This window comes from Pseudophryne corroboree, chromosome 1 (assembly GCF_028390025.1).
Source record: "Pseudophryne corroboree isolate aPseCor3 chromosome 1, aPseCor3.hap2, whole genome shotgun sequence".
NCBI lineage: Eukaryota > Metazoa > Chordata > Amphibia > Anura > Myobatrachidae > Pseudophryne > Pseudophryne corroboree.
Window position 1 is genome coordinate 644,680,932 of NC_086444.1, and position 15,592 is coordinate 644,696,523.

Sequence of the window (15,592 nt, forward strand, 5' to 3'; positions counted from 1 at the left end):
TGTTAATTGTGTGTGTGGGACAGTGTGAGTGTGTGTTAATTGTGTGTGTGTGTAACAGTGTCAGTGTGTGTAAATTTTTGCAGTCCAGTGTGTGTGTGGGGGAGAGGAAAGTATGAGGATGTGTGTGTGTGTGTAGTCTGAGTGGGTGTGTGTAGGATTTGGGGGTGGCCAGTCTGTGTGTGTGTAATCAGTGTGTGTGGGATGTACTAATGGCCATTTACCGAAGAGAGATATGTATTAAACCACGGGCACTGAGATGCCCTTCTCACTCACCATCCAGCTGGGTGGGCGAGCCGGGCGGGTGGAAAACCAGCAGCAGGGGCAGCATGCCGGATATCAGCAGCCGAGGGTGGGGGCTGTAATGCACATGCGGAGCCCAAAGCCGGAGATCAGCAGCATGCTGACCGGCAATAAGCAGCTTCTGCTTCCGCGTTCAACATGCTGCTGATCTCCGGCTTTGGGCTACGCAGGGTTCGGGGGATGGGTGTCCTCTGCCGGTGTACTGCAGCTCCGGGGGTGCGGGCTCCGGAGGCTTTCAGCACTGTTGAATATCCAGCTGCCTCAAGTATGTACAGCCCGCACCCTCTGCTGCTGATATCCGGCATGCTGCTGCTGGCTGTCCCCCCGCCCGGCTCGGCCACACAGCTGTATGGTGAGAAGGGCATCTCAGTTCCTGAGGTTTAACACATATGCCTCAGAAAATGGCCTCTGCGGTAAACGATACTAATGCTTACCGTGACAGTAACAGCGGGGAGGAAGGCGCACATCGGGATCCTGCAGCATGAAACAAGAACCCCTTCGGAGCGCAGCAGGCCACACTGAAAAGGGTGCATACCCGGTGTGGTGCTCTGCATCCCGGGTGGTGCCGAAGATGTGGAGTGTCGGAGGTGGCAGAAGCGCCGCAGCTTGGGGTGAGAAACCGCTGCAGCCCTTCCGCTGCTAAACTCTGCAATTAGTCTATTAAGGGGGTGGGCTCCCCTCATCATAGTGCCCCACAGGCCATGTTAATTCTGGGGGTAGGATCCCCTAACTCTATAATGGGAATTTTGGCTCATATCATGTGCTGTAACGTGAATTTTGGCTAATACCGTGTGCTATAATGTGAATTTCGGCTCATACTATGTGAGGTAATGTGAATTTTGGCTCATTCCGTGTGCTGTAATGTGAATTTCGGCTCATACCGTGTGCTATAATGTGAATTTCTGCTCATACCATGTGGGGAAATGTGAATTTTGGCTCATACCATGTGGAGTAATGTGAATTTTGGCTCATACCGTGTGCTATAATGTGAATTCCGGCTCATACCGTGTGCTATAATGTGAATTTTGGCTCATACCATGTGGGGTAATGTGAATTTCGGCTCATACTGTGTGCTATAATGTGAATTTCGGCTCATGCTGTGTGGGGCAATGTGAATTTCGGCTCATACTGTGTGCTATAATGTGAATTTCGGTTCATACCGTGTGCTATAATGTGAAAGGGGCACCAGTACTAGATAGTATAAGGGGTCCTACTACACTGAAGGACACGCCCCTTTTGAGTGACCACGCCCCTTTTCCGGAGCGCGCGCGCCTTCGGCGCGCGCATAATTGCTATCTGCACTCTTTCATTCCACATTCAAAAATTCAACTTCGACCACTGCACCTAGATACACATACATACACACCCTGACATCTTTATATGCAGTGACACCGGTGGCGTCTGCACATACTTTCCTTTTGTATTTTTTTTTAATTATCATTTTATTAATTTATTATTTTTATTAAGAAAAAATTATTATTATTATTTATTTATTTATTTATTTATTTATTTTTTGGGGGGGGCGCCATTATTGATCTTGCCCTGGGCTCCAAAAACCCTAGTTACGCCTCTGGCTGTACAGATTATGCCAAAATCATATTAATATAGAATTTCTGAACTGTCTATAAAAACATTTTGGTGCCTTCGTTTGCCATTGACAACTTATTTACGTGAGTTTGCTCTTGATATACAGGAAAAATCAAATGCAGCATTGCTTACATTTCATAAACGGCAGATGTACTGTAGCTGGGGAGTGACATTCCTCTTTGCTATAATATTGATTATTTACAAAACTTGCATATTTGAAGCATTACATGGCTGTACAGATTTTGAAATATTTATGCTGTTCTTAAAGTATTTCTGTATTCAGGCATATTATAAAAAGTGATCATAAAAACATGAATTAAATAAATATATATATATATATATATATATACACACACAATATATATATATATATATATATATATATATATATATATACATACACTATGTAGACAAGTGATTGGACACCGCCAATCGTGGTGTGCTCCTGTAGCAGACGTGTATTCAAGAAGGTATAAAACAGGTAGATCATTTGCTAACTGAATGGCTTGCTGGAAGGAGCTATCCGAGTTTGAAAAGGGGATCATCGTAGGCTACTTGATCAGAGGTGAGAAGCATTGCGGATGTTAGGAAGGTTCCTAAATCCACTGTGTCTTTTGTCATTACTGTGTGGAAGAAGAAAGGTAATTGCAGGAATGCACCTTGCCCCCTCGAAACTGCAACCCAGGCATCAGGGGGTGCTAACCAGGGAGCTGTGAAAGAATAAAGGTCGCCCCAGGCATACCATGGCACACAAGTTCCAAATGGCCACTAATGTGCTGGGTTTTGACAAGAACACTTTGTAGGGAGGTCCATGCACTTGGATTTTGTGGGCGAGCAGCTGCTCACAATCCTCTAGTCACAAAGAAGAATGGTGGTGGCGTTATGCTGTGGGGCTGTTTCAGCTGGTCTAGCATGGGTCCACTAGCTGCAGTGCATGGTCACATTAACTCTGCAAAGTATAGAGAGGTTCTTGTCAACTCTGTGCTCCCTACATTGTGATGGTTCTATGGAAAAAAAATGTTTTTATCAGGAGGACAATGCCACCTGTCATGTTTCTAGGGTGACGCTGGACTGCTATACAGAATATTCAGTAACCAGGATGGACTGACCAGCTCAGAGTCCAGATCCTAACCCCACTGAGAACCTCTGGGACAAATTGGAGTGACAGGTGCATTGTAGACAGACTCTGCCTTCTTCAGTGTCACAGTTGGTCTCTGTACTTAAGGCAGATTGGCAAAACATACCATTTGTTGTCTAGAAACTTGTGGACAGAGTGTCTGCAGTAATCACTGCATGTTGTGGACCCACGAAGTACTGATGTCAGTAAAATCTTGTTGATCTATTTGCTGTCAGTGTCCAATCACTTTTGTCCACGTAGTTTATAGATAGATTATATACAGTATTCTTTACAACACTGCATAATGAAATACAAAAATTATAATACACATAAATTGCACTTAAAGGGTCTTTAGGTTTGATTCTGAGTCAGGCGCAGTGGTGATGATGGATGCAGTGGAGCAATGTTTTTATTGTGCACATGCATCTGAGTCACACCCTGCATACAGTTAGTCCCAATTCTGCTTGCACAGAGTTGCAGCAGAAATGTAAGCGGCGTTCCTGGACGATGACTGGGTGGTAACAAGAAAGTGAATAAAAGGACATACAGAGATGTTTCATCTTATGGGAGTGTCGCAGGCGTATTGTTGAAAGTACTGTAGTTACATACAGAGACACTTACATAGGAGGCCATACTCAGATGGCGTGACTGATGGTGCATCTATAGATGCACCAGATAGTAATACAGTGTTTATAGATGCTGTGAGTGGGCCACTCAGTCCTTGCACATTCAGATGTCAGGATGTATGATAGGGAAGGGCTTTGTAGCAGTATTAGCATAAAATTGCTACGACATATTGTAACTTTGGCAAAAGAAGCAAGAATGTCCGCGATTACATCCAACTCAAAATCAGGCCCTTTTTTGTTTTACTAAATGCTGCAGTGTTAAAGAGAATATAAAATAACAGCTCTGTGTCACTCATGTCTCCCTGTAACAAACACATATAGGGCATACAAACAGACACACTTAGGACACACAGGCAAAGAACACAAACTGTCTCTCTTAGTAAAGTATCAACAGCTAGCAACCCTCACTGGTTTGCCAATAATAGTGGAATCTAATGGTTCTCCACCACTGATGGCAAAGATGTACAAAAGATTTTTGCCTCTGACCTGTGGTGCTTAGTCCTGAGTCCTGCCCCCCACCGTTGCAATTAGCTGCAACACCATTCTCTGATTGGCCCACTGCCTTCCCATTTAGCATGGCAGGGATGCCCATTTATGGTTTCCACCATCAATTGATAACATTCCATGTAAAGTACCTGCCAGCAGTGTACTAGAATACTAGTTTTGTTCATTCTGTTAGGTGGAATAACTTCCACATTACTGTGTGTTTCCATTACTGACTGAGTCATAAAAACGGCAGCCATTTTGTCTGGAAACTAGAATTCACTGAGAATTTATAAATAACTCAGCCATAATAGTTTCAGCATTGAAGTCAAATTTGATTATGAAAATTCAGAAGGAGAAAAGAGCTGGTGTATTATACCATTATACACTGTAACACAGAATAAACAATTTATCTGTTTTTTTTTAAGTTAATTCTTTGAATACAATCTTAATCTTCCTGGAATAATGTAACAATATTCTTAGAAACCAGAGGAGTAACAATTTCATTCTAGTAGCAACCTCTTTTAAACTGTAGTATTTGTTGATACATTAGTTAGCCAGACACATTCCATCTAGCTGCACAGCTCCTGAGATTATTTTCTCTGAGAATATCAACAATTGTTTGAATTAATCAAGTATGTATAACTGCTGGCTATGGAGACAGAGTAGGACATAATTCATGATCAGTAGATTCTAAGCAATGTTAGTTTATGTGATTATTAGTGAGTACATTGCATACAATTATGCATGGAATTATGCAACAGCAATACTGCTGATCACATCATGATTTTTTTATTGTATTAAAAATCCTCCAATATCAAGATACTATATGCTTTATTGCCGATACAAAAATATAATGAATATTATATCATGTCTTCTTGATGGTTAATATAATAATTTTAGAAATGTGAAACATATGGGGGTAAATGTATTAGGGTCCGAGTTGACACAGGTTGGTTTGCCTTGTGAATGATTGGCGCTTTAAAAATAAGGGCATTCTTGCCCAAAGTCCCACACCTCTAGCAACTTGGACCCTATCACATTTACCCCATAGAATTTGTATGTGCTTCAAGACACTTCTAGCTATCAGCATCATTTCTATTATGCCAGTATATTCTGTTCACATTAAATAATATTGTTTATACTTTTCTCACCTTATCCCGGATACCTTGTCTCATTACTTCTCTCTCCGCCTCCATCTTTGAATATTTTGCTTTCCTTTCATCCTCTTGCTGACGTAGAGCCTCTTGTTGTTCTTCCATTTTCTTTTGGGCATCTGGATCCTTCTCTTCATCTCCCCCAAGCATTTTTCCCATGTCTTTTGTAGCACCTATAAAATAATGTGTGAACATTTAGAATATATACAATAAAATTAAGTATTGTAGGAAAATGTGTTCTTTAATTACAATTTGTTCAACAAAATCTAACATTAATTTAAACTTTTCATGTCTCTGACTGGGAGTGTTACATTTTAGTCAAACATAATGCTTGACTAAAATGTCACACTCCCAGGGGTATATTCAATTAGCAGTGATAACGAACTTTTCACGTGAAAAGTCCGGTTTTCGGGTGAAAAAAATGGACTTTTCACGTGAAACGCAATTACAGCCTATTCAATTTTCCGTGAAAACTTATCGGTGATCATTTTTTCACTAATTTCACTTCACCTTCTCTGAAGCAGGTGAAAAGTTGGGAAAAGTCACTATTTTAAGGTAAAAATGTTTGGATATGGTACAGAACTCCTGGGACACCCCCCTTAATGACTAATTAGGCACGTTGAAGTTTTTAATTATTTTTAATTATTTTTAATTGGCAAATAATGACATGTCATTTTTGGGGTGAAAAAGTAAAAAGTCATGGAAATTGGGGTTCAAGGTATGGGACTGGTATATTGGGGTGCTTTATGAGTGGGACAGGTGTTTTTTAGGCTTGCAGATGGGAGTAATCGGTCTGTTTCCACTTTTTTTAAAAGTACCCTAAAATGACCCAAATATATACTTATACCCATTTTCATGTACCCCAAATTTAATGAGAGCATTTATTTTGCTCATAAAAAATTGCTTTCTATAATTTTTTTGCATTTAAAAAAAAATGCATATAACAGCCATTTCACACAATTTAAGTCCCCAAAAACGCTCTAATGTGATCTCTAATACACTTCTCTTCTGTTTTCCTATGTTAGTTTAGCATTTTTTGGGGTACAGGCTGATTTCCCCATTTTCACCTGCACTTTTCACTGCAAGAATTTTCACGTGAAACCCGGTCGGAATTGAATAGGTCGAAAAACGGAGCGTTTTCGCTGCAATTTTCGGCCGATTGCCGCAAAAAAATTTCGGGCGCAAAATTGCCACGAATTTGCGGATAATTTAATATCCCCCCCAGTCTGAAAAGAACGGAGGACACCCCCAACCCTCTTTCCCTGCTAAGTTAAGATGTAATGGGGCAGGGAATGCAGCAGTTGAGAGGAGGCTTCCTCAGATGGGGATGGACCTACCATTGGCCATGCAGACATGCTTTATGTCTAGATGACTGTGTACTGGTTAGGCTCTTTTTGTCATAAGCATCAATGATCCCTCAGTCATTCATCTCACCCCTATGTCTCTCCTCCACTTTCCCATAGAAATACAGATCACACATGGATTATAGCAACCTATGTGCTCTACCAATGAAATGTAATGTTCCATATGTATTATTGTCATGTTTTTTTCATTTTTAATTGTGTCTCTAAAACTCCTTTGAATCCTAGCTTTAGTCATGTAGTTAGCCATTAAATCAATGAGGAGACCTATGACAGTCAGTCCACATTAGTTAAAGTATGAATAGACTACATCAGTGGTTCACAAACTTTTTTGAATCACGGCGCCCTAAGTATCTGAATTTTTTTTATTGCACCCCCAGGCCAAAAATTTCCTTTTGAGAAATTTAGAAAAAAATATTAAGTAAACTGTGTTTATAAAATATGTCATCCTTATGTTCAGTCATGTGGTTAGGGACAGTATTCACTTCACGGCACACAGTTTGGGAATCCCTGAACTACATGATGAACCACAGTCAATGGTCTCAAGTGAGGTACTGTAGGAAATAGCTACAACTATAGCTGACCATGTAATCGGCTACTAAACTGTTCATCACTGAAAAAAGCTTAACACAAAAATAAAGATTGCATAACTACATTAAAACAGAGATGGTTTAAGATGTAGGGAAAAGAGAATACAGGCGAATATATGTCCAACAGACAAACATCAGAAGTTACTGTACTTTACAATGAAAATAATTGTAGAACATTGAGAAGAAGTCAATCATGAACATATTAAACAAATGTATCTTCTGTCAGATTTTCCTGTCTTGCACAAGCCAACTATCATGTTATTCTCCATCTGGCAGATGAACAGAAATGATAGCCTTTAGGATACCATCAATTTTTTAATGTGTCTATGATTACTTCAATTCACCTGACATCTGTACAGGAGATGAAGGGAATTTGCTCATAAACCCCAGGTCAAAAAGATCAGTGCTCTTTCTAGACTTCTGGAAAATAGTCTCAAAAAATGAAATATAGCACAGAGAAAATGACTGTATAAAGCCAATGGTGGTGTGACCCCATTAAAATAAATTGCATTTTGCTTGGAGATCACTTATTTTATAAGATTCACTGTGTTTCTTGACATGTATCATTCATATGTTACCACTGAACTATGATACGCACATGAAGATACTCATCTAGATGTTATCATCCAAACTCAAACAGTTTATATGTTTATTGAATGCAGAAATAAATTAGATACATTTACCAAGTACTAGGCTTTATTCTGCTGTTAAAGAATAGACAAACTGTTTTAAGAAAGACACCCATTGGAGCAGCATTGATGCAGCATTTGCAGCAAATCTGCAGCATTGATGCAGATCGGGGAAACACTGCCCCCTTTGTTCGCTCAGAATGGGCACAGCAAGTGAGACCCTAAAAACAATCCCAACACACCATCTTTTTGCTGCCACTCCCCATTTCCTCCCACAAAACAGCCACGCCCATCAGTTACTGAATGAATCCTCACTGTGATCATAATCACAATCAATTATGACGTGTATGAATTGTGGCAGTGATGCATGCACAGACTACCGATGATTGCTCAATTGCATAGAGTACAACTGGGAATTAAGCCCCTTGTACATTGTTGTTGCATTAACAGAGCTTTTAAAGTGTCTAAAAGTCTCCTTGCAGCATTCTGTACTAAAGATGTGTCTGTCAGTATCCGGAGCCATACCTCCGGTGCGGTCTCCCGGGGGTTGCCATCCCGGTGGTTGGCGCGGCTGCGACGGCGGGGAGTTGCTTGCAGTGGGTCCTTGGGCACGCGTGCGGCTTCCGGAGGTCGGGGGCCGGGGTCTGGTGAGCCGGGCACTGCGGTGGGTAGTCGATGCATCAGAGCCCTCTGGCAGTGACTCTGTTTCAGGAAGTCAGGGCCAAAGCTGTGTTAGCTAAAGTGCTGCAGCTGAGAATGTCCCCAGTGCTGGGGGCGGCCGTGTTGGAGACCAGAGATCTGCCAATTGAATTCACACTCTGCTTCCAGCCAATCCGGTGCAGTCTTCCCTTATAAAAGGGGGCTGGCTCAGTGAGAGAGTGCCAGTGCTTCAAGTTGCTTTCCTGTGAAAGGTGCTCCAGCTCTATGCTTCCAGGCTGCTCCTGGTTCCCCGGTTTCAGTTGTTATCATCAGTTCGTGACCTGTCGCTGCTGAAGTCTTGTCGCTTAACCCGTCGCCACTCGTGGAGGTGCTCACGGGCCCCCGGTCATTAAGGGGCTTCGGGTGCTAAATGGTGGACCCTGCGGGCGTCTCGCTAGCCCAAACCACACAGTCTTCATTTCTTCAGAATCTGAGTTCTTCAGCCTCGCTTTCCAAGCCCAAGCCATGGTCTTCGTTCTTCAGAATCTGAGTTCTTCAGCCTCCCTCTCCAAGCTCAAGCCACAGTCTTTCAGTTCTTCAAAACCAGTCTCCTTTAATCTCATCTACCAGTCACAAGCCACAGTCTTTCAGTTCTTCAAAAGCCAGCCTCCTTCAGCCTTGTCTACCAATCGTAAACCACAGTTTTTCAGTGCCTCAAATACCGGTGATCTTCAGCTCCATTCCTCAAATCGTTGAATCATTGACTCCAGTTCTTTTCCGTGTCTTTCAATTCTTCAAGTATCGGTGTACAGTTGTTTCTTCATTAAAGATACAGTTAACCTCCTACACAGTTCTCACTCTTTTTCTCTGCTCACCAGCCAACTCTACACCTATTAGGCCTCCATCTCATGAGAAAGAACTACATTCAACCACCTCACCTACTTCCTACACAGTCAGCTGTCCTCCCAGCCCAAGCTCGGTTGTCGGAACCCCAATCTTTGCCGAGCGTGACAGTGTCCTCATACTCCCATTCATATTGTGCCATATAGCGCAAATGCCTGGCGTGACTTAGACACTCTGTCATGGTACCGATTCCCATGCTAGCATACTTTTTCTTTAATGTTTTAGTCTTAATTCACTAATAGTGGGTCATTGCTATGGGATCTCTGTCATTTGCCATTTTACTCAGATTGCGTACTCTTTCCTAAATTTTGTAAATTAATTTGCTAATACTGTAATAAGAACTTAGGCCCTCATTCTGCATGAGTTGTAATTTTGCAAAGAATCACAAAACTACAACTCAATTCTCTGACATGCGGGGGGCTGCCCAACACAGGGCAATATCGACCCACATGCCAGGTCCTGCCTCACCCCACTAAAATACAAGTGCATCGCTGAGAACAAGCCCCCCTCGGCTGTAGGCCCCATAGGAACTGTATCTATGGCAGTTATACCTGCGTTGTGTCAGAGTATTTGCTTAAAACTATACATAAGCCACCTTTATAAAGACATCTTTACACACAACGGAACCCCTCTTGTGTTAAACACTATTGCTTGCACTATACTGTACTAAAAGTTAGTTACGAACAAGGCAGGAAATTAGAAAATAGTAGCAAACATGCAGAGAGAATCAAATTCTTCTCAGACAGTTTGTATATTTGTGTGTAGCTTCATTCGCTTAAATCATTTTTTTGAACAGAGTAAAAGCTCAATTACCAGGAATTACAAATGTGAGATATTAACCCGTGTTTGCAAGCCTTTATTATTAATGCTTCTCATTGATGCTGTATCACTAGAGACACGTACGTGAAATGTTCAGTGAAAAGTAAATCCAGCACTATATATATGTTTATCTATTCATCATAATGACATTATTTGATTGAAAGTACAATAACCTGCCATGTGCAGTATTATAACACAGAAACATATGGTGCATTTTTCCTAAAGCACCACATACAGTTAACTTTTACAGTAAATTATTAAATTATAAAATATTCATTATATAAATATAAACTGTACATTCAAAATGTGATCTTTCTTTATTAAATAGATTTTCACTTTGATTTTTAGCTTAAAATGTTTAATACAGGTTAATTGCTTATATGATGCATCTGATTTCCATATGAAGAATACAGAGGAAGATACATAGAGTACAAGGGGGGAGGGGTGATGATTATGGACACCACCTGTGTGATTCCTAGCTGATTCTTAGCCACTGGAACTCGGGGGCCGAGTGGACTGGGGGGCAAGGATGACTCCTGCTGTAATTGTGGAGGGAGAAGAGGGGCAGGGATGCCCACATCAGAAGTTTGAGTAGATTGAGAACAACAGAGGACACCTGCAAGCCAACAATCTGCAATAACTACAACAGTAAAGGCAGACCCCTGTTGATCAGCAGCAGGAGAAACATCCACCAGATTCCCAGGGAAACCGGGGGCTTGAAGCACTAATGAAGGGGCCAAAGCACTAGCCAACACTACCAAAGCATTCACTGCTGAGTCCAGTGGCGACTCCAGAGGTGGGGCTGCAGCACAATCCATAATTCATAGGGTAGCCACTCCTATGACCAGCTAGTCAATTCTACTTGGAAAAACATGAACTTGCCTAAAATGAGCATGATGTAATAGAACCCCACCAAGACTTCATTAGCCACCTTCAGACACATAAGGACTGCAGTGGGCAGAGAAAGCAACCTGCCACTGGTAGGTAAGCAGTGACTCCTCCCTGGCTTGTAATAGGTATGCCTAGCCATCCTAATACCCTCTTGCAGAGGATGAAGTATTTGCACAGCATTGTTAGCATAGAGTAATTGCAGAGTATTGTCAGCATGGAGTGAGTGCACATTATTATCAGCATGGAGTGATTGCACAGCAAATTGAATGACAGGATTACATGCTGTACACCCTATTACAAGGCAACCCCAGTAACAGGATTGGAAGTGTATTTAATATAATATCACTATGCAAAAATGACATTACGAAATTGGAAGCCAAGTACATTATTAAAGATTATCCAGTGCTTTCTCTTATGCAAATACAGTGTGGATTCCATCGCTTCCAATCAGTCCCATTTTTTAGACTCCATTTCCAGCTGTAGGTTAGTAAAATTCAATCTTATGGTAAAGCTACCCTGGATGCTATTTAGAAATTGAAAACTGTGGAAATGAAAGAACTATATATTAGTGACTGCAGATGTGTGTTCATTGTACACAATCATTGACCATGACTTGGGTATAGAAGCAGATGATTATTTCCTTAAAAGAAGTGAGTTGAAAAATAATAAAGTTTGTGTTTTTAAAGATGGAATTTTTTCATTTTATTTTTTGGTTTAATGGAAAATGTTACAATTAAAAACTGGGTACGGAGATGGGCACCCGTTTTGCACCATGTTCATGTGATGGTAGGAAGAGAAGGGTATATGGAATAATAATATCTCCAAAAATAATATACCACTATGGATTAGATTCAAAGATGATATTCTGTTTATATGGAACTGTATATATGTGTGTGTAGTGTATGTTTGCATGTATAAACAGTATTAGCATCATACTAAATTAAGTGTGTTTTTTTATATACATTAATATAGTATATTATATTATACACAGTCTATCAAGAAACTGTGCTTGCAGATAGCACATCGAAAGGTGTACTGGTGGACCTCGTAGGTAGGCTGAGCAGTCTATATTCTATATACTATATGAAGTGGGCTATGCAGCCTTTTGGCAATAAAGATGGCTTGCAGTTTTTTTAATGAACATTAGTGGGATGCAGTGCAATGTGTAATGGAAATCTAATGTGGGCTGTGCATTTTGTACTTGACATCACATGTGGCTGTGTATTGTTTAATGGACTTAAAAAGTGGAACATAACATTCTATAATGAACATTGGAAGGAAGCAACTGTATTGACAGTTGTAATGGCTCTAATACATGATCATGGACTGTCTCTCTATGAATATCCTTACTGAGGGGCAGATGTATTAACCTGGAGAAGGCATAAGGAAGTGATAAACCAGTGATATGTGCAAGGTGATAAACACACCAGCCAATCAGATCCTAACTGTTAATTTACATCTTGGAGCTGATTGGCTGGTGTGTTTATCACCTTGCACATATCACTGGTTTATCACTTCCTTATGCCTTCTCCAGGTTAATACATCTGCCCCTGAGTGAGCTGAGGGCTACACCTACTGTCAGTACTGTCATTAATGACAGGGAGGGGATGGGGAGCAGTATTATCCTTGTAAAGTGAGGAAGGAAAGATGCACCACCTGTGCTGGTTGGTCATGTCTCCTCCAGCTTTGAACCTTCTATGATCACTCTCAATATCATAGGGGATGGCGCTGCTATTCTCTCTAACCATGGACACTAAAATGTCTACTTATAGAACACTGTATCCCTACAAGTATTTCCCAAGGTTGAGAGGAATGACAAAAGGGGGTATCCGAATACCCGCTATAGTGAAAAACTGGTGTTTTTGCATTATTTTTTATCATCCTATCCAATTAGGTCCCATGAAAAACACACATTCTTTGTGTGAAAAGACATAGGTCCCGGGAAAAGCTGCGGACCTATGCATTATTGCGGCAAATATCGCAGGTCTAAAGGGCACTTATCGCTGATTATGCTTCATGTGTCTGAAGCACGCGAAGCATAATCCCTGTTAAGTGCTGGCATCGGTGATTAGCTCCGTTTTATCAGGGCTAATTGGATAGCCCCCACAACCTTGAAGAGATTCCTCGCTTACTGTAATAAATTCTACATACTAAACAGGGTATTATTTTATTGCAGCCCTTTCAAACGAATACAATCTCCCAAAGTGACCATTGGCAAATAAATGCTTTTCACCCCTGTGGCTTTATTTGAGTCTTTCTATTTCTCTTGATCATAGCAAATGGAAATTATACTATATATATATTTATATATTTGTACTGCAGCCTTTCTGCTATAAAACAACTTGTTAATTAAGGTTTGTATAAAATAGAAAATGTATTAATCCCTGCTGTAAAGTTTATTTCTTCCAATGCAGACTGATTTTTTGTTATGAACAATTGAAATGTTGAGTTTTAATGGAAAGAACTAATGAGAACTTGGAGAAAATACAGATGAAAGCTTCAAATTGCAGCTTTTAGCTGTAGAAAGCATTTAGCAACATGGATACAAAAAACACTTATCTGGGGATTCAAGCTGTTGTCTGTGAAAGAAAATATAACCTTTGGTAGTTTTCAGTATGTTACCCCCAAATTATGCATTTTAAATATAGATGCTCAGATAATATATATGAGAACATGCTGTTTTTATTAATGCTGCATGTATTCATAGCTGTTTGCAAAAGAACGCTAAGGCACATTTGAAGAGGAAAAGCTGTCATAATGACTTCAAGGTTGATATCTTCATGTGCTTCACAGTGGCAAATAAGAACAATGTTCCAATGTAATAAAATGTTTAAGCCAAATTCCCCTTGGCTAAAGCTGCAAAATCATGTAATTATAGGTACATCTGCAGGCTGCTCCATACACCCCTTGCTGGGATACCTTTTAAATGACTGTTTTGTTTTTCCCACTTCTTAGAAATTCACCAAAAACCCATAATAAGTCTCCATTTAGTAGAAAGATTTAGAATTTTTGTTTTCAACATTATACTCATTACAATTTAGAATTTGAGTGTAAATATATACATGTACCTGATTATTTATTTATTTTGATATAAAATGAGGATCAAATTTAGCATTCTCTGGCTAAAATAAAATCCAAATTTGAGGAATTCTATGACAATTGCTAGATTGACATGATCAGCACCGTAGCCATCTGCTCTGGCCCTTTCCCTCCAAGTGCCACAACTTTTGTGCTGTCTATCCATTTATCTACAGTAGGTGGGAGCATAGACAGGATAATCCTTGTACCTGAGCAGGACGCTGCTGATTTACAGTGGAAGGAGGGAGAGGTACTGTACAATACAAAATTATAAATGGAATGAGTTATGCCTGGCAAAGTCCTCAAGATATCAATAAGCAGGTAGCACAGTGACAATCTAAGTGGGGCAACATGACTAATTATTACATTTTATTCTATTCATTTTGCTGCTACAGTGTCAAAAAATGGTGTCATTTATTGCTGAAACAAAAGTTTGCAATAATGTGGGATGAATTTGCAGGTGAGGATATTATTGATGCCTTCCAACTTTTGAGATTACAGCTACACAGTCATTTGTTAGAATAAAACAATAGTGTAATAGCATGTACTGTCTCTACAAAAGCAACAGAGGGAATAAACATTTTTCATTGCCAGCTCTTACATCAAACCATCTGGTGCCATAGCAATGTACTGTCATGCTATTTTTTAAAAATATTTGCTATCCTGGAACACAACAGATACAGCGAGTCCTTCAATATGAAATGCTGGATCTTTATTCAAACTTATAATTAACTATCTCAACTAACTGAAACTACTGGATGTTTGCACCTGTAAAACTGTAAATGCAATAAGAGTGATCATGTTAGTGCAAGTTTGTAGTACATCTGTTCTATCATTTTTTTATGTTCCACTTGTTACAAAATTCTCTTGTGATTTGTCTTCTGTCATTGTTCAAAATGAACAGTTTGGAGAAGTTGTTTTTAAAAGGCTTCAATCCTCACATGACAGTCATTTTACCTCCAGGCAAGTCTTTTTAAGTTCAATCCCACTAGGAATTCAACTGTCAGGATAGGAACAGTAAGATTGTTTAGAGTCCACAATATCACTCAAAAAATCAGCTGGGTTCAGATAAGAAGAGAATTATTAACACATGAGCACTGTATAATTTTGTACATTTGCCATGCTTTTAGGATGTGCCCTGTAGATGAGCTTTGTTTGATATTAGCCTACAAACCAAGATTCCAACGATGTACTATATAAATCATTTTCCACAGCCACTGATAATGATAGAGTGAGCAGAGCCTACCTTATAAGTAACTGTGCATTCCACTGGGTTTTTTTTATATCCTCATGGCGCAAAAGTATAATAGAGAAGCATATAGGGTTGTAGGGGATGCATTTAAGTTCATATCAATGCTGATCCTTAAGTGACAGCACCTCTTTCTTATGGAAATATCAATTTTCCACCCATT

At 40.1% G+C, this 15,592-nt stretch overlaps 1 protein-coding gene across 3 annotated transcripts in view; it reads right to left on the reverse strand.

The window, feature by feature from the left end:
* Positions 1 to 15,592, reverse strand: part of CPLX1 (complexin 1) — a 340,570-nt gene that overhangs the window by 120,776 nt on the left and 204,202 nt on the right. For all 3 annotated transcript variants that reach the window (XM_063914618.1, XM_063914619.1, XM_063914621.1), the window contains one exon: positions 5,268 to 5,443. In XM_063914618.1, the coding sequence (XP_063770688.1) occupies positions 5,268 to 5,443 (176 nt within the window). The remainder of the gene's footprint in view (positions 1 to 5,267; positions 5,444 to 15,592) is intronic.